Below are 26,011 nucleotides of genomic sequence, written 5' to 3' on the forward strand. Positions count from 1 at the left end.
AACATGTACACAAATACCTTTCTCTATATATGCTGTACTGTGTCTCTGTCCAGGGTGCTGAAATGCAACGAGAAAAGTCTTGCCAGAACAAGTAATTCCTTTTTATACTTTCTGTATTTGTGATTGTGTTTTTCTGACTTTTAAACTGCAATATTCTCTATTTGAACTTTAAGGTTAACATTTAATTAAATCGAATTGAATTAAAAATATATTATTCTAAACTTGACAAATAATTCATTGTTTGTCCTTATCCAATGTGTGGCAATCTGCAGTTGTAAGACTTGAGGACATGAGCTGTGTATGTTTTTAATCCTAATCCTGAAAACCTACAGTATGTCACACAACAATAACACTATAATGGAAACATCTGGAGCCAATAATGCCCATCTCTTTCTACTTACATTTAATATTTCTAAGCTGACACGCATATTGATGTATACATTTACGTATCCTTGCATTTGATTTGTTTGTGAATGATAACTCTCCAAAGCTCCACTCCATATTTGTGCTACTTTCACATGAAAAACACACAATATAAAGTCTCAGAATTTCTCTTTATATTAATTAATTTATTTGTTTATTTTTATTTTATTTGGATGTTTGTGTTTTTTTTCTTTGTTTGTTTTTCTTTTAGAATCATACCCTATGCAGTACTACCATAACTTATTGTCTGTTGCTTACTGATGCTTTTATTCTAGTTTATACAAATATGACTATGAGATTTTAAATGTAAAATAAGGTGTCTGCCATATGACTATGAGATTTTAAATGTAAAATAAGGTGTCTGCCATTAGAAAACTAGAACCTCTTTCACACTGAGATTATTTACACCTCAAAAGGTCAAGGAATACTTAACCCTAACCTAACCCCTTGCATGGAAACCTCTGATCCTATTATAAGTCTTACTTTAATACAGATGTCACGATATGAGTTAAAGCTGCTGTAAATACCAGAAAGTCTTAATGTACAGAAACCGAAAGAGAGTGATTTGATATCCTTGGTATTTACACAGTGATCACAGATCACCCAGTACAGCAGCTCAGTGTCTTGATGCCTATTTGACCTATATGAACGGCATTACTATAAAACGCCATGTGTCACCATCTACTGCCTCTTTCTTGTTGAAAACCTTTTAGTCTGCCATTTTTTATACTTAAACATTTAAATATAGACTCGAATTCCACATGGCCATTTAAGTGTTGAGCAGTCATCATGTAGCCCGTGTATCACATTGGATGTAGTCACTAATAAGCTGTATTTATGCAACTGTGAGGTTTAATAATGACAGCATCCATATGTCTGCAGCCATATGTCATGTGGGTGCACTGCATATGTGTGTGTGTGTATATATTGGCACGCTATATACAGTGCTGCGCAAGTTATGTGAAATCCGTAATCAGTTACCAGTTACACATTACTCGGTGACTGCACACAGCTCCAGAAGTCAGCTATGTGGTTCAGACATCCTCCGACTCAGTGTGTGTGCATGCGCAAAGATGAGCATGTTTATGGGTTTTGGTGTGTGTTTATAAACTAGGATTTGTAATTGGGGTCATGGCATTGAGGGAAACACACCTATCTATTAATGAGGCAATATTTCACTCAGATATATTAATCAACCAAGAAATAATCAGGATTGAAATCTTTGTCATTTAATTAACAAGGTTTTGATTAAGCGAACATCCAGGAACAGCCCAGGAACAACACATTAACTAGTTTCAAGGTTTCAAAAGATGTTGTGTGATGATAATAATACATGTCAGTCTCCATGCCACACATACAGTATACGGTGCATGATGTCCAACCAAACGTGTGCAAGTGTGACATAAATCTCAGCAGCTATTTCTGGAATATGTTTGACCTTTGGCCGAGCATGAACTTTATGTTTCAAATACATCTCAGAGGCTTATAAAACTTTGACCAGCATTAGCTGTCAACAGCGGTATGTACTAATCCCACATCTCTTTAGTGTAGGATTCACGGCGCGGATGTCTCTGACCACAAATTGGTTCTGCAACTCTCCAAGTAACATTCTTTCTTTCCTAAAAGTACAGATACCCTAAATGTGGTTAAAAAAATACATCTCAGATTCTTATAAAACTATGACCAGCATTAGCCGGAGAGTCAGCAGCGATATGTTTAGAACATACAATGCCAATGCAGGGATTTTTCTTTACATCACAATAGTAAGGCCATAAACACACCAACACCAGTGTCTGCCTATCTGTTGGCTGTATATGTTTTATTTTCTTTTCTGTAGGTTGTTAATTGATCTCACATACCAGCGTGTGCTTAACCAGACTACATCTTTGTATGGCTCTTAAAGTGAGTGTATGCCCATTGTGTTTAAAGTACAACTATGTTTATTGTGTTTCCATTGTGGCTCAAATACAAGGATGAGGTTGAGCATCATCCTTCTTTATTTTTTATTACACAACTGTCCATAACGTTGTAATAATTTTGTTTTCAGACACATTCCTCTTTTTATTTACATTGTCACAGGTAGAAATACTGTATCCCAACTTTATGGGCAACAGTGTATGGATATACAGTATATATTTAAAATAGAAGGTTATATCCTTCTGTTAGATACTGGATATTTAGCGTTTATTAGCTCGAACTATCTTGAGTTTTTGTTCCCTTTTTGAAGGGATGATTGATAGATAGGATAGAAGAGGTTGCCAATTATAAAGGGATTCTGGAGCTTATTGGAATTGCCTGAAAAAAGGTTGTTGAATAAAATAAGAAATCTTTTCAGGCTCATAGCAACACTTTCTCTGTTTATCAATAAACAAGATTTCTTGAGGCAAGCTGTCATGCTATTGAAGTATTTACACAATAGATTTTCTTGCATACGATCGTAGACATTAGAGTAAGAGATAGGTATTGAAATTTTCTTTTTATTGTGTGCTACCTCCCTTCACTCTATCTGAATCTGTAAGTGTGCATCAACCAAATGACTAAACAGACCAGCATCCAGTACATTTAAAGATCTACTCTCTCATATTTTGTTTGTGGCCTCTGGGTTTCAAATACAACTCAGAGGTTTAGCAGCAGGTTGGGATCAGAGAGAGTGAGGCAAGAGAGGAGAGAGGGATTTAAACGTTCATGTTCATTTAGAGATCAGACACTCAGAGGATCATCTTAAAACTGTGTCTGAAAAATAACCATTTTAAATCGCCTTATTTTTTTATTTATTTTTTTTGCACCATATGACCCTGTATTCCTCTCCTGCACTGTGCTTGAGAGTGTGTCATGTATGTACTGTATATGTATGTTCAGGCAGGCGTCTATACTGTATACACAAACCTAGTCAGGTGTGAGCAGCTTATTTGAAATATGAACAGACGTGATCGGGTAATGTTTACACTAAACACTAAAGGATAATTTCATACAATTTTAAATGTAACTGGAACTGAAGTGGTTTAGCAACAACTATGAAAAACAGCATAAATCACACAAAAAAAAGTATACCTCTGTCCACATACTTTTGGCCGTATCCTGTATCCTGTATCCATTTTCTATGTTAATCTGATTTTTGTAGAACAGCTGTATTGGTGTGTCACTTCCTGTTCCCGTCACACAGAGCTCTTTCATTGTTTCTAATGTTCGGCATTAACATTTTCATGATTAAACTTCTGGGCCAATCAGAATAGCAGAAGGCCTGGGATTACCGCTGCAACATCTGGGGGGATATGCTAATGGACCGCATATGTTTTTAATGTTTAGATTTCAAAGTCAACATGTTGCTTTTAATTTCAACTCAGAAAGAAGAGAGGGTGAGTGAGCGTGGTGAAGTGGGGGGATTTACTCTTAAAATAAGTAAATCACAACTGATGACGAGAGACCCACCCAAAGTGTGTGAGTGTCCCAGAGCACTTAAGGAAACCCAAATAGCCCCATCTGTCAATTTTACACTCTGTGATTCTTACTTAGCGCACAGAGCCTTGTAAGTGTGATATGCTGTAGGGATTTGATAAAAACCAAATACACACGCCAAAGACACAAACATATTTATGCTCTCAGCTCTGGTTTTTAATCCACGTTTCAGACTGAAAACTGGTAAAAGAAGAGTATTTTAACAGGCAAATGCAGGGCATCAGGGCCGGTTCAGGACAACTGGAACTAAAATTAACATGTTACAGTTTTTCTCTCAGTGTTGTGTGTTGGACAGAAATATCCAGTTCTTCCTTACAACCAAATTAAATTATCCTGGGGCGTGAATGCTTTAGAAACTTGGGCTGTCCTGATTTCCCCAGATCAGAGTCTGAGGATTTTTCAACTCAAAAGAAGAGAATATTATGCATTTAATTTCAGTTGCGACCTTGACCTTCAAAACAGGGCGATTCACTCAATTGGGACTGACCTCTGGTTCAGAAGATATAGTTTATAGAGTGTTGATGTTTCAGTTCCTTCTATGTTATGTTTTGTGCATTTCTGTAGTGCATTGAGATTAATGCTAACATCAGCTTGCTAATGTGCTAACATGCTGATGTTTAGCAGATTATATTTAGATGGTTCTCCATCTTATTTTAACTCAGTGGTTTTCAAACTGTGGGGTGGGCCCCACTGGTGGGGCATAGAGCCACTGCAGGTGGACGTGGATGACCAGTGGAAAAATATTGAGTGATACTAAGTTAAGGACTTAAGTGGGGAAAATAAACAACTTTTTAATGCTATCCTGCTAACCATTATTTCACTACAGTCCTACCTGAAACCTTTTTGTCAGCTGCTTCCCCTAAAACACTGACTGACTAGCCCATGACTAGCCATACCAAAATATCAGACAAATTGAAATTATGACCAGATGATGGTGCTACATCAAATGTGACCTTGAGGGACCTTTAATATCCGTACCAAATTTCAAAGCAATCCTATAAAATAGTTGTTGAGATCACTTTAAACCAAAAATGCTAACCTGTTGTTGGTGCCAGAGAAAAATTCAAGGGATCTCTAATGTCATGAATGTCTCTGCCCAAGCAAAGTTTGTCAATCTACATGTATCTAGTAGATGTCAAGCTATTTTATTGGATAAGTGAAAACACTGACCTGCTGGTGGCGACCGACGGAAAGTCAGAGGATCACCAAAGTCTTTACGGTTTATCTTCTGGGGACTGTGCATTTTTGTTCAAAATTTCATCAACTATACATCCAAGAGTTGAACAGATATTTCATTCTGGAACAAAGTGATGGACCAACAGGCCATTTATAGAGCCACACCTCTAGATGGTTTTGGGCTATATAAGTAACACTGACATTAGTTCACAGCGTGTCACTATATTGTGATTTTATGTGTCAACAATTTTAGAATAGCAACCAAGTTAGCAAGACATTTTAATGTATGTTAAAGCTCTTATATGCAGATTTAAGTTACTGAAACTTAAAATCTACAACAACAGAGGGTTTGTAAAAAGTTACTGCATACAAGATGTTTGATTATCACTCTAAAATGTAATCAAACTGAAAAATAAGTCTTGTAATTATATAAGGATGACGCACTGTATGAATGAACCTCAGTAGGTGCCCAATATTGGTATTAACATGTTTTTCTTCCCCTTTATTCGTAACATCTGCCCCTAGGTTTTTGAAAAATAGATTATAGTGTTGAGGGGGATGTTAATCCTCCAAAAATAAGCATGAACAAACATCTTGTAGAGTATTACAAAAGCACAGTGTGTTTGCGTGTGTGTATTTGAATATGTACTTATGTCAACGAGCATGTGTTGTATGTTTGTCAGTTTGCACGTGACTCAATCTTGTTGTGATGTGACCATCAAAAACAGTAAATACTCATATTTCTGTCATCATTAGTGCTGTCAGATCAGTGTCACATAGCCTGCATGTCTCTTTGAACCCTGTTGTTAATCCCTCAGTTCACACACTGTTTTAGAAGGGTATTTACGCACCAGTGGATCAGCAGTAATTCAGCGAGAGATCAGGCAGAATATTAATAACAATAATAATGATAAAAGCTGTTTTGATGCTGAGTTTTAATGTGGGGGATTAGGACATCAAAAACAATACAGATGTGAAATCCATCCATATGTGCCGAGTATGATCCTGTTTAGAAGTTGTTTGTCAAAGAAACAAGGTTTTGTTTCTGGGGAATAAAGGCCATATTTTATTAATGTCAGTTGTTCTAAAAATGTAATTTCCACAGATTTTGTCAAGTTTTTCCAATATGTAGCAGTACTTTTATACCATAAACACATGGCAAACCAATCAGAAAGTACCAAATAACAATGCAATACTTCATTACAAAGTTTGATTAATTCTTTTGGTCATAAAAATGATTACATATTTGACAAAATAACATGCTGTGTATGGTATTTGTTATCTGCAAAACCTGCTGTGTGTGTTTTGATCTCCAGTTCTGTGTATAAGTGTGTGTGCTTGTGTGTGTGTGTGTGTGTGTCATTGTGCTTGCCTCTTGTGTGTGCCTATCTGTGTCCTGCATATGTGATTCAACTTAAGCCACCTCATCCTCTCTCTCTCTCTCTATCACACACACACACACACACACACACATAACTGCACACTGTTCACCGAAGAGAAAAAGAGCTAATACTTGTTGTTATTTAAACACCAGAGCAGATAGGGGGCTGAACAATAATTATTTTCTGGAACAATAATTATTACCATTTAATTCTGTTGTTTACCATTTTGCCCAGTGGCCCCTCTTTAAAAGCCAGCCTCTATCTATAATGGCGAGCCCTTGAGCAGAACTGCATTTAAGACAAATATCAAATAATTAAAAATCAAATAATTGAAAAATAAAAGTGCTGCTTTTTTGTGTTTGAACATTAATTGCCAGTGAAACATGTGAGCTAGGTTTTCCCAGGAGACTGTTCTTAGTGGTGTCAGGTTTCACATATATTGTTTTTAAATTCATGTTTTACAGTGATGTGGAGTCATTGCTTAGAGTTATTTTGTCTAAACAAATTATTGGGCCTCTAACCTATTTGTCAAAAAGGCGACCAAAATGTAGCAAATTTCTAAAACCTCATTCATTGTAATGGATTTTGGGGCTCCACTGTTGGTCTGTTAGACTGGTAAAACTTAATATTGTTACAGTTGTAACATCATAGTTGTCTCTAAATGTTGCTAAACCTGTTTTTTTTATTTAGCAACATATAAAAATAAACAGAGATCAATTCTACGGTGTATAATCTGGCAGAGATCTCTGATATTGTGCTGTATGTTTGAGGGGATTACAAGCTAGATCACAGGATTACACAATTAAAGCTTGTCTGGGGTGTGGGGACCACACTAATGTGATGTTGTGATGGCACCAGTTCCTCATACATATACAATCACATAACCATGGATGAAAAATAACATGCTGATGCGGGAATATATATGACTTTTTTTGTTTGTAGTGATAATCATCTGTCTTCGATGAATGTTCACCTCGATAAACAGAATAATCTATCCCATTCTTAATGGCAACAGCCAACACAACTGGACCGTGAATTCCAGTTTTGAAGGTGTGTTGGGTTTTTGTAGGCTGAAGATGTTTTTCTCTGAACAAGACAGCTGAAAAAAGTTTTCCTGGTTTTTCCTTTTCTAACATGAGAGATATAGAATGAACCGTTTTAACTAACACAATCAGTGCACTAATGGGATGATCTCATGTTTCAACAAATCATCACAGGGGCAATTAGGGAGGTGTTTACATGTCCACATTTGTGGAGAAACACCTTTTGATTGATATTATAGATGATGAGGTGACCAGTGTTTGTCTTCCTCTTCTTTCTCTTTTATTTCTTCTGTTTAATTTCTGTGCAAAACCAAACTCTTTTCACTCTCCTTTTTTTGCCCCTCCATCCTTGTGTCCGTGCATCACTCTCTATGTAGCCTGGTGATTAAGCGGTAGATTAACCTCCAGTCCTCATTAATAATAGACGAATAGAAAAAGCCCTGGTTGTTCCGCTTCCTGTCTGCAGCACTAATAGAGCCCTTAACGTTCACATTAACATAGCTCTTGTTTACTCAGATGGCAGATAGACGGACAAGTCAGAAACATAGGAAAAGGGGAAAGGCGAGACATGTACAGTAGATGCATCACGTGTACGGTCTAATGCATACAAACAAACGTGCATGTGAATTACATGGAAAAAAAAGTACACAAACATGAACGCTACATCTGTTTGTGATTGTTGAGGCAGTAAGATGTAACAACACAGTCACCAAAAGTGTTGTTGGATGAGAAGGGCTCAACATTTGACTGTATCCTATAGATGTTGGATGTGGTTGGGGTCATGGATCTGTGCACACCAATCAGATTCTAGTAAAAGTATTACCCCAAAGCTAGAAATGCATTAAAATAACATCAGATGCTGTAGCTAGATTTGCCGAGACTGACACGATCCTGTAACCAACAGGTTGTAAGTTCAATCCCAACAGTAGCCAGGATGTGTTCTGCTGATGTGTCCAATGACTAACATGCTCATTGCTTACCTGTCTGTTGCTCCGTGTGAGCTCTGATAAAATGTAAATGTACAAACAAAAACACAATTACTTCCATGCCATTAATCATGCCTTTACTTTTCAAATGCGCTCATATCAATTAAGAGTCCATCTCTTTACATATGAGTATAAGGTTAATAACAATGAGGAACTGAATTTGTCATGACGAAAAATACGCTTTCACACACACACACACACACACACACACACACACACACACACACACACACACACACACACACACACAGTGAGACAATACTGAGTACAGGCCTTATGGGGCGACATTTGTGGTAATTCATTCAGAATCCATTTTAACGCATTGTGCAGGCCTAAGTGCCAATCTTCCTTTTTGGTGAGTTTCCATGATTTTATGTCCCATATAAAACGATGCAGTTTCCTCCACAATGGCCTATTTAAGTTACATTACCGCCGAATATTCCCCAGTAAAGAAAATTAAGCCGTGATACTGTGAGATCATCTCGGTTAGTTATCTTCTCCCCGCCGAGATGTGTCGCTTTGACACCCCGCGGAGAACTGAATGATTCTCTTGGACGAGAGATAATGGTCTTATACAGTGTGTTGCTTGCCTATGATCTCTCTCTCTCTCTCTCTCTCTCTGTCTGCCTGTCGGTGTCTCTTTGTCTCTTTTTACAAACCTGATCCAAAAAAAAAAAGAAGTTGTATGTTTAGTGTTGTATAATGCTGTTAACCATAATTAGGTGTCCAAGGTTTGACAGGAGAAAAACAGTAGTAGTAGGAGTGGCACAGCAACTTTTACCAGGTACACAAAGAAGTATGAACATCCTGTAACAACAAGATGACAGGAGTGAGCTGGAAGACGTCACTGTTCTTCCCAGTTGCTTCCTTATTTACTTTCTAGTTTGAGGTTGCTTTGCAGCATTAGATAAATCCCTAAAACATGAACTCAGGTATTGCATTGCTAAATCATATTTTAATGTGATGAGCTTATGTTTCTAAACACATACAACACACCACACAGAAACAATATTAATGTGCCATTAGTTCTACTAAACTTGTTACTGCTTCAAAAGCAGCCCGCACTACAGCTTTCTTGAAACATTGATCTGATATTCAGAAGATAAAACGTTTAAAGAATCGGACCAGTGGTTTAGCATGTTTTAGTCCATTAACCTCAAATTGTATGCTTTACGTTACATTACTGCCACCAATTTTCTATAGCATACCATAAGGTTTTTAATAGTTTTCCCAGCTTAGATTGATAGCAGAGCTTCCCCACAAGCACTTTTCAACATGGAAACTGCTGTCAAAACACTCAAAGTCCATTATGAAGAGATAATAATAAAACTTTCACAACATAACAAAGACAGCTAAACACTCACTTGGCAAGTGGCAAGTAACTTTTAAAGCTGGTGTGTGTAATATTTTTATAAAAAATGGAAATTTGGACAACTTAACACAAAGACACACACACCCATATGCACACACTGTACCCTGCCCCCTCTGACCTTGTAGGCTCTCTGCTTGCCTTTTAAAGCCCACTGTAGCGCCCAGCAGTCTGTCTGCACTGGAGCTAATTGGCTTCAGCTCAGTGTTCACTGTTAACGTCTCATTACTCATTCCACTTAGAATAACTTCCACAAGTTTGCTTGTGTTCAGGGGTCATTAAAAGTCAAGCAAGCCTTTAATTACGAACCCAGATCGTTCAGTAAGTAAAGTCACATCTCCCAGCAGCTCTGTCCTGACTCAGTCCTGTTCAAAGTCACTCATGAAATACAAACACAGTGCTAAACAGGCAAAAGATCCACATGCCACAGTGAAGTCAGAGTGATCATGATAAATATGAACTGATACCATAAAGTTATTAAAACACAATACTGCATTTATTGTGACAAGCTCACATTTGAGTACCACAGAGACACCGTATGTCTCTAGGATTATTATAGGAATATCAAAGGAACAGCAGTACAACATGGTATCAATGAAGTCACTAAAAGTATCATAATCAATAAAACAGCTTCTACAGCAATATTATGGATATATATATACAGTACATATTAACTGAAAGACTGCTGTTTTGGGGCTTCTTTGCATTTGTGTCTCAAGATGAAATGCTAAATAATCAAAAAATATGATAAAATAATGTTACTAACAATAATATTGTTCAGTTTGTTTGACCACTGTTTTACCAGTCTGCTCTAGTTGCAGTGTGTGCAAAGATGGGCTGGATCACCAGTTGCTGTCTCAGAGGAAGATTTGTCTGTACTAAAGTGGAGTCAATTTAATTAAATTAAGGTAGATGGATTTTTTTTTTTTCCACATCTCAAAACACTGCAGGGGTATTTTGTTACAGACAGACTTCTATACTCAAACTGTCAGTGAGAGTCTCTGACTGACATCTCTGGAGTTACAGATGTGGAGCAGGTGAAACCTACAGTGTCTAGTCTAGGCAGTGATACTGTTAGAGGATTTCTGTAATATTCCTATAGGGTTTTCAAGTGAAGCTCACAGCACTAAAGAGTGTTTCAAAACATCCTATGATCAAATCTATTGTCCTGTTCTTTCTATTTCTATTTATGTGGTGATTTATTGTCTTTCTACACTGCTCCAGTTTCATATTTGTGTGTGTGTGCTTTCTTGTTTACTTTTTTTCAATATTCAGTGGTGTCACAACAGTGTTTTACTTATTCATTTATGCTATCTTGTATGTTGTTATTATATATCACCTACACACACACATACAAACCCTCACAGCAATCCAGTCCACACACAAAAAATCTGATCAGCTGTCATGCATTTTTTAAGTAATTTGAGGGATTAAGAAACAAAACGCACTTCAATCTTTGACCTCCATCCACGTATTGCTTCCCTCAATTACATTATGGTCAAATTAATTATTATGCAGAAATATGAGGGGGGGAACGCATTACTTTATCTCGAATTATAAACAATAAAAACAAAGCAATAAATGAATAAATTCCTATGGGGCTTAAGTATTCAATTATAAACGATTTAGTGCCTATAGTGCAGTTATGGTTGATAAAAACACTAAGCTTATCTGAACATTGCATCATGTTTTTTTTTTAGGATAATTTTTCAATAATTCACTCTGGCTAATGTTCCAGATCTTCGATGAAATACGGGAATCTTTAGTGGTTGGTCTGCCGTGCTAATTGGTACAAGCGCCCCAGGCGAGCTCACATCTAACAAACTGAGGACAGCATCGTTCACAGGGCTGCGTCTGTCTTGGTATGGGAACATGTAAAAATAGAAACATGACAAATAAAAGCGAAATTAGAACAGATGGCTCCACCTCATGAATGTTACACATATGCTGCGTGTGATGGGAACATTTCAAATAATGTTCGGGAAATTGACCAAAACATTATAATACAATAAAAAAAAACATCTCTATGCTTGCAGTTCAGTAACATGCTGCTATAGTGTACATTTAATACAAAAAAGTAAGACTGTGGACAGCCCAAACAATGTTTGGGCATTATTTTATTGTAATTGACTTATTTATACCGCAATAAAACAGATAGGGTGACGAGCCGCGTGCACGCGCGCACAACCCACTCCTCTCTCCAAATCCACGATACGTTTTTTTTTTCCCCTCATCAAGGGGCGGACTTCAAAACAACGTCAATAATCGTCATTATTATTTTCTCCACTTTGTGTAAGATGTGTGTTAATTGTAATGCGCTGCAGATGAACACAAGACTCCCATTCAGTAAAAAGACGTGCGGCATTAAGTAAGGATTAAAACTGGGGCACGCAGGGCGACTGTGCACCATATTGTAGCCTACATCTGCCTTTAAATCCACAATAAATTAATAAAAAGCACTGTCGGGCTGTTAGAGTATGTTGCTTGGCACATGGTTAAACCGATTTATGGTATATTTTATATTCCGTCTCAGATTTAAATAAAGAAGTAATCTGAACAAATTGGAATGAGGCCGCAAAGACAGTGGTTAAAAACAAAATAAAAAACATTGTGTTTTATTAAACCAATCACACATGATTCAAATATGAGATGAAGTTGATTTTTTTTTTTTTTTGGTGGGGAAAAATTAGATAATAAAAATGAAATCGATGCTGTGTTGTGATTCAGGTTCGCTCCAGTGCGTTTTGAGAAAAGGAGGCGTTGCATTTCAATATGGTAATCACTCACCCGGGGCATGTTTCATTTATTGACAGATTTGATGTTAAATGTCTCAAGCTCACTTAGTGTTGTAGCTCTTCATTTATTATGTTTTGAGCTCTCTCTCCCTCTTTCTCCCCTGGTTTGACCCTTCGAGGTCACACAAGCAATTCTTTTTTTAAACGCATGATTAATTTCTCAGTAGGGCGACCGGCTAATGCATTATGAAAAAAAGTGAAATGTATTCCAAAGGGGCTAATAGCGCTATTGTATTCCAATAAGCCTTTTCCTGCTTCACATGGTTTAGACATGCTCCGCTTTTGATAACATGTCAGAGACATCTCTCTCAGGAAGAGAGAAAGTTGTGCGTCATTATGCTCTTTCCAAAAAACCTCTTTCATTATTGTCGTTTTAAAAAACAGGGAATTCGCCCGTAATTGAGATTTTATTAGAGATGTCAGTGTAGCCATAAACTGAGTTCATTGTTTTTCTTTTTTTATTATTATTATTATAATGGAAAATTCCACATTGTTCGGCGAGGGAGTATCAAATCTTCCAACAAATGAATGAACAAATAAATAAAACATATACATCAATATATAAAAACTGTTTTATAGGCTATAACGCAACATAACTGCAGCACATTTCTAATGTGGATTAAAAACTTTTTTCTTTTTTTTTTTGCGTCTAAAGGTTGAACTTTGCATTACTCATTTGCACTGATGATATTTTTAGAGATAAAACATACCATAAAAGTTTTTCGACTATAAACTCCTCACTGAAAGCTTTATGATATATCATAGAAATATTTGTTGACACAACAAAATATGTGTTTATTAAATCTTAGAGCTACCTGGTTTTTGTTTCCCATTATCATTTCCTCTCATCTCATTGCTCTATTGTGACGTCACCCGTTTCAATAGCGGCCCGTGCGTGGCTCGCGCCCATGCTCTCTCTCTCTCTCTCTCTCTCTCTCTCTCTCTCTCTCGTCCCATCGCAGCCGGTGTTCCCGTGGCGTCCGTCCGCGAGACAAAAGCACGCGCGGTGACAACCTAAATTGGTTTGAAAAGAAGCAGATGGGGCTCGTGCTCTCTGCTGTGTCGTCTTTTATACGCACACACACACACACGCACACACGAGCTGCACGCACGCACACACGCACGCACAGATTTAAGCCTGAGCCTAAAAGTGACCCTGTCATTTTTGTCTAGATGCTGTTAAGAAAAGATTGGGTGAGAATAAATCACAACTGCTCTCAATATCCAACAACCTTTTAAGAGGCAGATCAATTCATAAAAGTTGGATCAAACACTTTATTTCAACTGTTAGAGTTTTTGTGAGTTTCAGTCAGTCTTTATAGATAATCTAGTGAAGATCAGTTTTTCCTGTCTGGGAGCCTATTTAGAAATGGTAGTTCTGACATCCATAAATGAATGGCTGGCTGGTGTAACTCAATCTAAGTGATTTCTATCAGCTGCTCATAAAAGTGTAAAAATAAAAATAGTAACAATATAGACTGCAGCTTTGTAAAGAAATCCTTTATTTTTATGTAGGGCTCTGCTACTGAAATAAACTGACACCAGTCATACCAGCTGTTCCATTGCACCCCTGCTTGTTTTAAATAATTATTTAGTTAATCTTTAATCTGATTGTATACAGGCCTCAAAACAGCAGCGACAACCTGCATGACGTAAAGGTATTCTAACCTCAACCCTTTCTATCATAAAATAAATAAATAAATAAATAAATTCTGGTAATGAGGAGTGACCATTTGACCACTGACCATGCAACGGTCCAACATGAATGTGTGTGTGATGTGTTTGACATGCATTGCGTTGAGACAGCCACTGTGTAAGTGTAAAGTTGTTCTCTTCATTCCCAGACATGAAGAAGAATTTGTCCTGAAAACAACTTCATTAAGTTGTTTTAATTAACAAGGACAATCAGTATTTGGGACATCACTTCACTGCATCCCCATTGCAGACTTAAATGAGATCCTTTCATGCATCCTTCAGCCATTTGCATGAGGCAGTTAATATCTGGGTTATAGACTTCATATTTAGGTCTGCGACTTCATATCTGTAATTTGCTGCATATTTTTAGTGGAAGAAGTAATTGAGCAGCAGGAGCAACATGCCTGGTTTTAAGAGCTTAAGAGCAGGGGTGTAGCTAGGAATTCCTGGGCCCCTTGAGAGAATATGGATCCGGACACCCCATTCTATTCAATGAAATCAACTTACACTGTGGGCCATCACGGCCTTGTACAGCATTGGGTGCTATCTGGGAGCTCCCCTGACCCTCAATTACAACAGATGATATAGGCTACAGCATGCTTTCTATCTCCTGGGAACGACCTGCACATGCATAGAGAGTCTTATTTCAAAAGAAGCCTTCTCAGCATTGAATGTGGGAATCAGCTGTACTGACAGACATTATTCTGATCCCCACACCGCCTGCCTGTCTGTCTGCTCTCTCAGCCTTTACATTTTCTTTCTTCGGCCCCTAATGTTTTACTCCACAATGTGTCTGTTGTTTAAAAGCCACATTTCCGATGCCAAGCTCTTCTGCTGGCTGTGTCTGCTGCCAGCATTGCTTTTATCAGTTTGTTGGTAATTAATCTGAAACTCAGGGCTTGTGTATCAAAAGTCACACACCTTTTGTTGTTTGTCCCAGGGTTTCCCAAACTGTTAAATGTCAGGAGACACCCCCCTTCCCTCCCACAGCCTGTACTGTATTCATGACTGGTTGTAGAGCTGTTAAATTAATTTTAAATTAATATTCATTAAGTCACTAATATAGTGATAAAATTGGCTAAAATGATGCTAATATTAAATTCTGGGTTGGGTCTGCTGTGTTGTCATTGGCTGTTTAGTGTTTCATCCTCTGAGACTTCAGGGGGGGTCATTACGTGCACGCGCCGCTGTGTATGCGTCTCGTCCGAGCTCGTGCTGTTAGTTTGACTTTTACAACATTTGAGTGACAGCGCGCGAGACGTCACTTTAGCCGGGCCAGCACGGCGCGTGAATGACACGACGAATAAAGTATGTGTGTGTGTGTGTGTGTGTGTGTGTGTGTGTGTGTGTGTGTGTGTGTGTGTGTGTGTGTGTGAAGGTGTACGCGTGTGAGTCCTGCTGGATGGTGGGCTGAGCTCGCGCTACACGCCAATCAAACGCAAGGTAGGTGCGTGGTCGAGAGAGAGAGAGAGAGAGAGAGAGAGAGAGAGAGAGAGATTAGGACGGCGCGCGCTGTCCCTGAAAAGCGAATAAAGCCGGCGCGAGCGTCGCAGTTTACTCACATCTCACGAGCGGCTCCTCACTCGACAGTTGGGGACAAAAACCCGGCACCGGGTCCACGTGTTTCCAGGATATAACTCAGTGAACTCGTTTAGTTTGCGTGATAAAAATGAGTTTTTCACAGCTGTGTACGATGAATCGATTTCTCTTGTGACAGGGATTTTTTTTTTTTCTGTGACCGTTTTGGGATTATTCTCGGGAATTAGAGGTAAGGACCGCGCCACCATCTCTTCTGTAAAGTTAACTGACATGTTGGTTAAAAGAAAATTCACCTACTTAAGAAAAGTGCGTGGGACAGAAACTACACACTTTTTGATTTAAAGAGCGAAATGCTTGAGAAGGTATGCTCACATTCCGTTGCATTAACCGTAGTTTAAAGTTACTGTAAAATAGTGATGTATTATTATTATTATTGGTATTAATATTATTATTATTAGGCCTATTCGTTGTTTGTGTTACTAGACGAACAAACGCGCAGCAGCCTTCACATTGTTCAGTGTTTAAGTTAAACATGATGCCTGACTCACTGACAGCCGTGCTCGTCCAGTAAAGGCCTACAGCCTGCAGGAACTTTTCCAAAAATTAAACTTGTATGAAAAATGAAATTCTAAAAATGTCAGTAGTACGAAACTTGTTTAGTACGCACACCTGTTTAATATGTGTCTATATATATAAATACTTGTAATTTCGTATCATATTTTGTTATTATAGTAGCGTTTTATTGAATTTTAAGTGTAAATAATTGGTCATAACTGTAATGGGTATTTATTTGTTGAAACACATTTCCTGAAATTACTGTTCTTCTGTTCTTAAACCATATCACAAATGATGCATAAAAAATGGAATATTGGTGTGATGTAGGTAAAAAAATAATTTCTAAAATGTAAATTTTAGTAGTCATCTGTATGGAATATTAAATCATATTTCTAAATAATTTAACATATTCACTAGTAAGCAGATGTTTACTATGAAGTTACAAATGTGTGTTTTATATTGTAAATTCAAAAGATTAAATGATAATTTATAGAAATTATAGCACAATACATTTTTTTTGTCACTCAGCACATACAAAGTGACAGTTAAACGAAAGTTCTGCCATTTCATGATAATGGTTTGGTAAATATATGTAAATAAATAGAAAGACATTAAAAGGTCTTGCAACATTTCTGTCAGTCTATGAGCCACTGGTGGGATTAACTTTTCAGGTTATACCGTTTTCTAGATATAAGGGCTGTCATAGAACAGAAAAATACACAAAATTGAAACAATATTTTGTGCTTATTTTTCAGGGGAAATCTTGATAATATTATACTTTAATTAAAACAAATTTTAGAAGAGTGTTTTATCCTCCTCTTTTACAGTTTGCTCACTGGTCAGCTACTGTTGAAAAGAAATGCAGACAAACACACTCATTACTTTAAATCCATGGATGTTGTAAGAGCTATAAAATGCTACAGAGGCTATCATCTTTGGGGAAATTAATTAACTGACTGATATTCCTGATTGAATTTTTTTTAATGCAGAACGCAAAAAAAAAAACTGTTGGTATTTGCTGTCAAACACTTTACTTAGTATCACAGAGCAATGGTAATTCAGTTCAATTTTTTCTGTGCCCGCAGTAATTTTGTAAGACACTAATCACATATAAAAATGAATCTTTTTATTATTAGTAGTATTATTATTAGTGATGTAAATCTAGTGTGTTCCTTTAAAAAAGATGAGAAAGAAAAGGTGTTTGTGTATAAATTGAGAGACTGATATGTTTAATTTAAATACATTTTATTTAAAGTGTGTTCTCTTTCATTGTTTCTGATTCCACACAAAGCAAAATTCAAAGCATTTATGGGCACACTGATGTGGTAGAATTAGTGTCCATAATATCAAATAGTCTTGTAACTAAAGAGAATAGATTTGTTTTAAACTAAAAAATAAACATATGGATCTTTTTTTTCTTCTCTTCTTTTAATGCAGGTCATTCTACAAACAGTTTTCCTCCAAGTATGGACAAGACCCATCTTTCGGGCCCTAATGACATCATAATGACGAGCTCAACAGGCCCCTACCAGCAGGAAGCCCTGACTCCACCCAGACCCACCCATCACCACTCCTCATCCTCGTCCTTATCCTCCCCCTCGCCGTCCTCTTCCTCCTCACCACTCAAACCTAACCAGGTTGGCCAGGTCATCCTGTACGGCGTTCCTATTGTATCGCTGGTCATTGATAATAATGAGAGACTTTGCCTGGCACAGATTTCCAACACACTCCTCAAAAACTACAGTTATAATGAGATTCATAATCGCCGTGTGGCGTTGGGCATCACCTGTGTCCAGTGCACTCCGGTTCAGTTGGAGATCCTTCGTCGGGCCGGTGCCATGCCTATCTCATCACGCCGCTGTGGTATGATCACCAAGCGTGAAGCCGAGCGCCTCTGCAAGTCCTTCCTGGGAGAGAACGCACCGCCCAAACTACCTGACAACTTTGCCTTCGATGTGACACATGAGTGCGCCTGGGGTTGCCGCGGTAACTTCATCCCAGCACGCTACAACAGCTCCAGGGCCAAATGCATCAAGTGCTCCTTCTGCAACATGTACTTCTCACCAAATAAGTTCATTTTCCATTCCCATCGCACACCAGACGCCAAGTACACCCAGCCTGACGCTGCCAATTTTAACTCCTGGCGACGACACCTAAAACTCAGCGACAAAATTCCAGCTGATGAGTTAGTTTTTGCATGGGAAGACGTCAAAGCTATGTTCAATGGAGGCAGCAGGAAGAGAGCGCTGCCCTCTTCAGCACACTGTTCTTCCATGGGCTCTATGAAGACTCTCCCAGGTTCAGTGGTGCCTCACATGATGGGACCTGACCTGGGTGCCCAGAAAAGAGCGCGCTATGAAGACGAGGATGATCTGGATGGAGGAAGTCTGTCTCCCCGTAAGACACCTCGTAGCTACCCTGTCATCCCTGTCCCAAGCAAAGGCTTCGGCATGTTGCAGAAGTTCCCTCCCACGTCACTCTTTCCCTCACCTTACCCCTTCCCAGCATTCGGTCTCTGCCAGCAGAAAAAAGATGACAGTGATGTTTCAAGTGGGCAGAAAGGAGCAGGGTTGTCGGGTCTTTTATGGCCTGGGCGCAAAGACACTTTTTATCCTCCTTTCTGCATGTTTTGGCCACCAAGAGCAGCAGGAGGAATCCCCGTCCCCACCTACCTTCAGCCTCAGCCCAGTGCCCTCTCTTCCCTGGCTGACAACCCCTCTCTCAGGCAGGCCTTTTTGGATCTCTCAGACCCCGGTGAGCCTGTGGCTGTAGCTGGCAATGGAAATAGTGTGAGTTCAACAATGGCCCCTGGCAGTGGGACTACCACACCCAGATCTGGGTTGTTTGACCCAGAGTGCACAGCCGTAACCCCTGACCTTCGCCCTGTGACATCAGAGGGCTGGCTCAAACTCCTGGACACCCCAACCCTCCAAACCAGAAAGCCAAGCTACGGTTCGGCCTTCCGCCCCGTGATTAAGGATGCTGAGAGCATCGCCAAGCTCCACAGCAATGGTGGAGGAGTCTCGGGGGCAACAGATGAGGACTTCGGCGTCGTGGTCGCCAGATCAGATCGTCACCAGCGGCTATCGCCCAGCAGCAGCTGTAGTTACGGAAGCGAAAGTGGAGGCGACGGAGAGGCGGAGGGAGCAGAGAGTGAGGAGGAAGGGGAGGTGGATGTGGAGTCATCGAAGCAGGAGGACGAGGAGGAGGAGGCGAGCTTTACAAACAGACCATCACAGACTCAAACCAACCTGTATCTCTCTGCTCTGGGCGACAATCCTGGAGAGGAGAGGGGGAAGGAGAGAGGGAGTGGCACTGTGTATCCCAGCACCTCCTCTCCCTCCTCCTCGGACCTCATCCAGCAGGAGTCCCCGAGCCTGCCTTCCTCCCCTCCTGCCAGCCTGCCTCTCTCCAGCTCCACCCCGCCTCACCGAGAGGACCCAGCTTACAAAAACGTAAATATCCCCTTAGGCCACTTTAGCTAATTATTATTTAAATGGTGCTGCAGTCGGGCAAGTGATGTGATCTGCATAAGCAGATTGATAGGCTGGTTTCTCCCTGTAGAAATTGAAACAGTCACCCCACTCTGATCCTGGCTAATAGGCCCAGGTGTGGATTGTTTAATGGCCACGGTGTGTTTGTTCTCCCTCTGTCACCCCAGCCTGTTAGGGCAACTCTAATCTTTAACCTGTCGACTCCCACATTAACCAGGCCTCTGAGAGAAAGAGAGGAGGAGGGAGGTAGAGTTATGAGGAACATTTTTAAACCAGAATGAGTTAAATCATCCACTGAGTAACATACTGCAAATACATCTCAGGGAAAAAGGGTTTAACCTTTCTACTCCCAATTAGATTATAACAAATTAATGTTACTATCCGCTGATAAAAAGCATAGCGCCCACCAGGGAGATTACATTTGAGTTAAATTTTGCACAAAATTATCCAGAATAATATGAGGTGCTTATAATAAAAAAAGGAAACCCTTTTTACCTTTTTACCTCAAAGAATCTAAATCAATCAGCCATTACTCTGCCCTGTAAGGACTTATGTTCTGATCTATTATAATTGAACTGTACAATGCATCACAGCTATGAGATTCTAACCGACTATTGTGTTGCTTCCAGGTTCACAGAAATAGAGACGAAGGACTACCCGCGTACGCAACCAAAGATAACTCCATCGTTTCTGGTGAGCACAGACATTTTAATCTTTTGTTTTTAACTTTTGGTTGTTTTTGTTTTTCTATTTACTAATGCACAAGTAAAAAAAAATAGTACATTACACACTAGATAAAAGATTTCATTCTTACAAACCTTGTTTAACGTGATAGCCTACTGTTGCTCCTATCGAAACCACAGTGAAATATTATATCCGTTTTGTATAAATCACCTTTTTTAAAACTGTAAAATATTCTTCTCTTAAAAGTTCAAACACATTATGCACTATTAAGCATGTGTAAAAACAAAATACAGTTTCTCTTTCAAACATAATTTACAAAAATCACTTTGCTTTGCTCTACTGTTTGCACGGTTTGCTTGACACTACATCTTTCACCCTGCAGTTGTTTTACTATATCTCGGCCTCATCAAATGTTTGAACAGGTTTTTACACCATTTCATCAAATGGCATTACACAACCTATTTCAGCAAACTGTTACACGCTATCTGTTTCATCAGACGTCTGAGTCAGTTGTATTATAGCATCTTTGTTTCATTTAGTGTCTGAGTGAGTGGTTTTATAGTGTCTCTGTGTCCCTGCGAGGCTCATATTCCTGTGACGTTTCATTTGCTCCTCTCATCTCCCACTCTGACCCTTTTGCTGAAGAAAATGTCTTGTGTGTTTTTGTGGCCGTGTTGCTCACAAACACACACATACATACAAAGGACACACACCATGCGCACACTTAGTTATCTCCATGTGTCCGGATAACCAGCTCAACCAATGGGCCTTACTGAAACTCTCTTCCTGTCTGTCTCATTTTCTCTCAGATGAAAACAAAGAGCAGAATAGTTTCTTTGTACCAGAGAGTGAGACATCAGCGCCCGACTACTGGAGGGAAAGCTCAGGTACAAATAATCGCTTTTGTTGTCGTGGTTGTAGAGCCGCTGCAGACGGCAAACAACGACTTAATGAAGATAACTTTAAAATAGCAGGTTAGGTCCTCTCAAAAGTCTAATTATTAGGATGGCAAGGTTAATTTAATTTCTGCATTTCGTTTCACTCTAGTGTTATTTTAATCTTGCATCCCAGAGACCATCCAAGGTCTTTATGAAACTTCAGATTGAATCGTGATCAAACATTTACATCAGCAAATTAAATAAAAACATTTAATACTTTAAAAGGAAGCTTTTGGCTGTAAAAGGAAGTTATCCAAAATAGAACTACAATTCCTTATAAATCATCTACAGAGGATTGTAATTTTTTCTTTTGCGGCCTGACATTAAAATAATTATCAGTATTGAACAGTAAATCAAAAATTAACACATTATTTTATAAAATGTGTATTATATAATGGCAAACATTACAGTTGGCCTTACATGTTTTAATTCAGCACACACAGATTGGATTAAAATTCACAGAAGGAAAATGTCCATACATAACACAACACAAACAATGCTGATTAAATTATAATTAAAGCATATTACTTTATATACACAAATTACAATGGCATTTCTTCTTATTACACAAATGAGACCCAGAATACTTAAAGCTCCTCAGCCTTCAGCTTCATCCACCTCCATGTCCTCGACGGTGAGTTAAGGGATTCATATACATAAATACACAGAGAGATGAAGCAGCAGTGGAAAGCTGCTTTTGCCTCCGCTCTGGCACGGCTGCTCTCTTTAGCGGCGTTGTCACCAGGGCTGTTACTCTTAGGGGGGCCGTTATAGTTCAACAAGAAAACATCAGCTCAGAGATAAGCAGCCGCGCTAGCAATCTCCATCCTAGACCCATATCGGCGCCGACATAATTGCCTTTTTTTTCCCTTCCTCAGCGCAAAAAACCCTTTCCCGTTTGAAAAAGATCACAGCTTATTGCCTTTTTATATCTGTCAGGAAGACATTAAAAGTGCTTTATGACATCTGTGCCAACATTTATATCTACCCCCCCACTCCCTCAACCCCTACACACACACACACCGTAATGATCCCTGCACATAATGTATAATGTATTTCGAAAAATTACACGAAACAAATTAAATGAGACCACCTTTCCCCTGATTGCCAAACGTCTCCCTGGGCGGTGGGAAGCTCTACGTGATTAGAAGGCCTGATTCCTCCGAGTCCCACCACCCCCCCTCCACTGTCTTTAAACTCTCCCTCTGTTTCTAGGGAGAAAAAATAATCTAATTTTCCATTTATGTAATGCAAACCGCCTTGGCTTTGACTATTCACGGTTAATTGACTGTCAAACGAGGTTGTTATCCTCGGGCACTGTCTGCAAATTTGCTTGTCAAATGAGACAGAGAGAGGAGAGGAGAGGAAAGGAGAGAGAGAGAGAGAGGAGAGGAGAGAGGAGAGCTCTCTCTGCTCTAAATGAGAGAGAGAGAAGCATAGGGAGGCTTAAGGACCCAGGATGTGAAATGACTGGAGGAGAATATACACATCGAGTTTGCTGGATCGCTTCATTTAAGGCGCACAATGCCTCATTGTCACAATTCAGATGTTAGCGCAAACACATTCATACACACAGAACAATATGGAAACTTTCACACGGGTAAATTTGAAAACAGCATGTGATGAAGATATTTGTCAAAGAAAGGAAGATGGAGAAGTTTTAAAGCAACAAGTAGATGTCTCCAGCAGAGTAAGAACTCGAATAAAAAAGTACACAGACGAAACCTATATCACATGAAATGCTGCAAAACTATGATAACACAATTTTTACATGTATTTGCTGTTGTTCTATCCTCATTCAGCCACTGATACTGGTTTAAAAAAAAAGGAAATTAGTGTAATGGCTGTTTAAACTTGCACTGACCATCACTTCAGTTTTAAGAGCTACGAGCAAAATAAGAGCAAAATCAGTTTACAATCACAAAGCAGTGTTCTTTTGATTTCTTAAGAGAAAGCGATATGATCTGACAGGAAGAAGAGACTGAAAATACCATGGAGCGAGCGCAATCAAAATGTTTCAATCCACAGCCATCAGACGGTTACCACAAACTTTCACTGACACCTAGAGGCCAAACGGTAAATTACAGTGCTTCAGAACAGCGAGAGAGAGGATGAAAAGAAGGAAAGAATCAGAGAAAACTGATTGGATATCAGTCACACAAAAAAAAAGAGTATGACTGTGTAACTCAAATATGTGTTGCATAATAGACAGTCTTTTATAGTAGTGGTAGAATAGAGTAGAGCGGCAGAATGTGATAAAGTATCTCTAGAGAAGCTCTGTGCCAAATGTAACTGATATACTGTAACTAAGTATGGTATATCTGTCCATGTTTTCAGGTGATCAAAGCCAAGGTGCTGCCTCTCCCGTGCCGCTAAAGAAGGACGTTGAGAACATGGAGAAAGGTAAAGATTGTTCATTTGAGTCACACATGTCGTAGGCAAACATTCCCACTCCTACACCGCCAAGAGTAAGATAAAGATTTGACTGGATTTATTGCTAATAGACAAACCTTCTTTTTTTTATCTGTCTTCCTTGTCCTACAGAGGAGCTCCAGAAAGTTTTGCTGGAGCAAATTGACTTCAGGAGGAGACTGGAGCAAGAATTTCATGCTCTAAAGGGCACTTCACCATTCCCTGTCTTCCGTAAGTCATTTTTGTCCTCTGTTCGTTTTCCTTTTTCTTACTCTGAAGGGCAACTTCTCCTTTTCTGTCTTTCTTAAGTTTTTCTCATTTGCATCTGCCTCTCCTCTGACTCTCTTACCTTTCACTTTCCCCCGTACGTCTCCTTCATCAGCTGACTTTTAGAACTGTGCTCAGTCAGTTACTGAAATGATAATACTGCTCAGGCTAATCATAGATTTTACACTAATTTCAGATAATTTCCAAGACCAAATGAAACGAGAGCTCGCCTACAGAGAAGAGATGGTCCAACAGTTACAGATGGTAAGACTACTAATGATACAATCAGTGCTGAACGCAAATAAATATAATTTCTACTCTTTTAAATGACAAATAAAGCATCCTTTTATAGATACACAGTTTTAAAAAAGCCCCACTGTTTGCTTTGCAAAACAGTGTTGGTAATGATGAAGAGAGGAAAATAATTAGGACTAATTATGAAGCACTACACAGGAAAAGACTGAATCAAAAACTGTGACAAAAATTATAACTTGTAGTTGTATTGCTACAACTACAGCAGACTGGATACGTGAATATGAAATTCTAAGCCACGTCTTAAGGTAAAACAGAAATTAAATGGCTCTCAGTAGGACTCAACTGGACACTTCTGCTGTTGCTTATTTGTCCATCAAAAGACACAGCCAATCATCTAGTTTGTCTTTCATGGGTGAGTAGTTCCTCTGCAGCCGTCTGAGTGTTTCCGTCCACATCAATCACCCGAGCAGCTGGCAGACAGGCTGACAGACGGTGTTTGTCTTCGCTTTCTGACACATGCAACAACTGTACACGCTTGCGTGCACATGAACGCAAAACCCTGCACATACACCAAAACACACGCAAGCGCATGTTGCATTCATGTAACCACAAAGGCAGATGACTAAACGGGCATCCAGGCTCATTTGTGAGCATGCACATGCACACTGAATTGCAGATGCACACATAAAACGTTCAAATTTGACAAATGTGTTGAGAGCCAGCAGATGGATCTGTCTGAGAGGAATGATAAATTAATTTTACACAGACATTCAAATGAACTCAAAATTTTTGATTTACGTTGCTGCAACATATTTTGGAATTTGATTGAATATCACAACCAAACTTTACAAGACTTTCTGATTTGCCCTTTTCTCTTAATATTATTTTTACATTCTATAGTAATGTCATTATTACATTAGTGTTTCAAATAGGAATAATTAGTTTGTTGAGACATTCATTGTTTAGATAATCTAAATAATCTTCACATAATACATTATTTTAAAGAGCCATTTGTCAAGGAATCGTAATATTAAGGCTGAAATTAAACACCAGTCAAATGACTAGAGTGTTTGGTTGTGGCTTTTTGACTGGTGACCAGTTATTTGGGCGACACAGTATCTATAAATGGTGAAATTAACTGTTTTGTTTGAGTTTTGCATGCCATGATCAACTACAATGGTTACCAGAACCTTTAGCAGACCATATTTAGACAATATACTGTGCTGCACTGATATAGTCTATATAAAGGAATAACTGTAGTATGTATACACGTGTCCAAATCTTGCTTGTTCAGGGCCAATCTAACTTTTGTCTCTAACTTTTGTTTCTTTCAGATTCCCTACGCAAACATCATCAGAAAAGAAAAGATCAGCTCCCATCTTAACAAGTAGCTAAAAGGTGACTATTTTTTAATAAATTCAATAGTGCAGCTTATTAATGTTTTTTATCATATAAACATTAAACACACAGATAAGCTAAAGTTTAAGTTTAATTGTCTTTAAAATGTATTTTATTATAAGGATTGTCTTTGGAAACTTGACA

The 26,011-nt window shown here is 38.8% G+C and overlaps 1 protein-coding gene across 1 annotated transcript in view; it reads left to right on the forward strand.

Annotated features, from left to right (window-relative positions):
- skor2 (SKI family transcriptional corepressor 2) overlaps positions 1-26,011 on the forward strand; it is a 106,311-nt gene that overhangs the window by 78,463 nt on the left and 1,837 nt on the right. The window contains exons 6-12 of the mRNA XM_027278561.1: positions 17,857-19,874; positions 20,543-20,606; positions 21,407-21,484; positions 23,873-23,938; positions 24,080-24,178; positions 24,411-24,478; positions 25,804-25,867. Of these exons, the coding sequence (XP_027134362.1) occupies positions 17,886-19,874; positions 20,543-20,606; positions 21,407-21,484; positions 23,873-23,938; positions 24,080-24,178; positions 24,411-24,478; positions 25,804-25,860 (2,421 nt within the window). The 5' untranslated portion in view covers positions 17,857-17,885 and the 3' untranslated portion in view covers positions 25,861-25,867. The remainder of the gene's footprint in view (positions 1-17,856; positions 19,875-20,542; positions 20,607-21,406; positions 21,485-23,872; positions 23,939-24,079; positions 24,179-24,410; positions 24,479-25,803; positions 25,868-26,011) is intronic.

The sequence above is a fragment of the Larimichthys crocea genome, chromosome IV (assembly GCF_000972845.2).
Source record: "Larimichthys crocea isolate SSNF chromosome IV, L_crocea_2.0, whole genome shotgun sequence".
In the NCBI taxonomy this organism is placed as follows: domain Eukaryota; kingdom Metazoa; phylum Chordata; class Actinopteri; family Sciaenidae; genus Larimichthys; species Larimichthys crocea.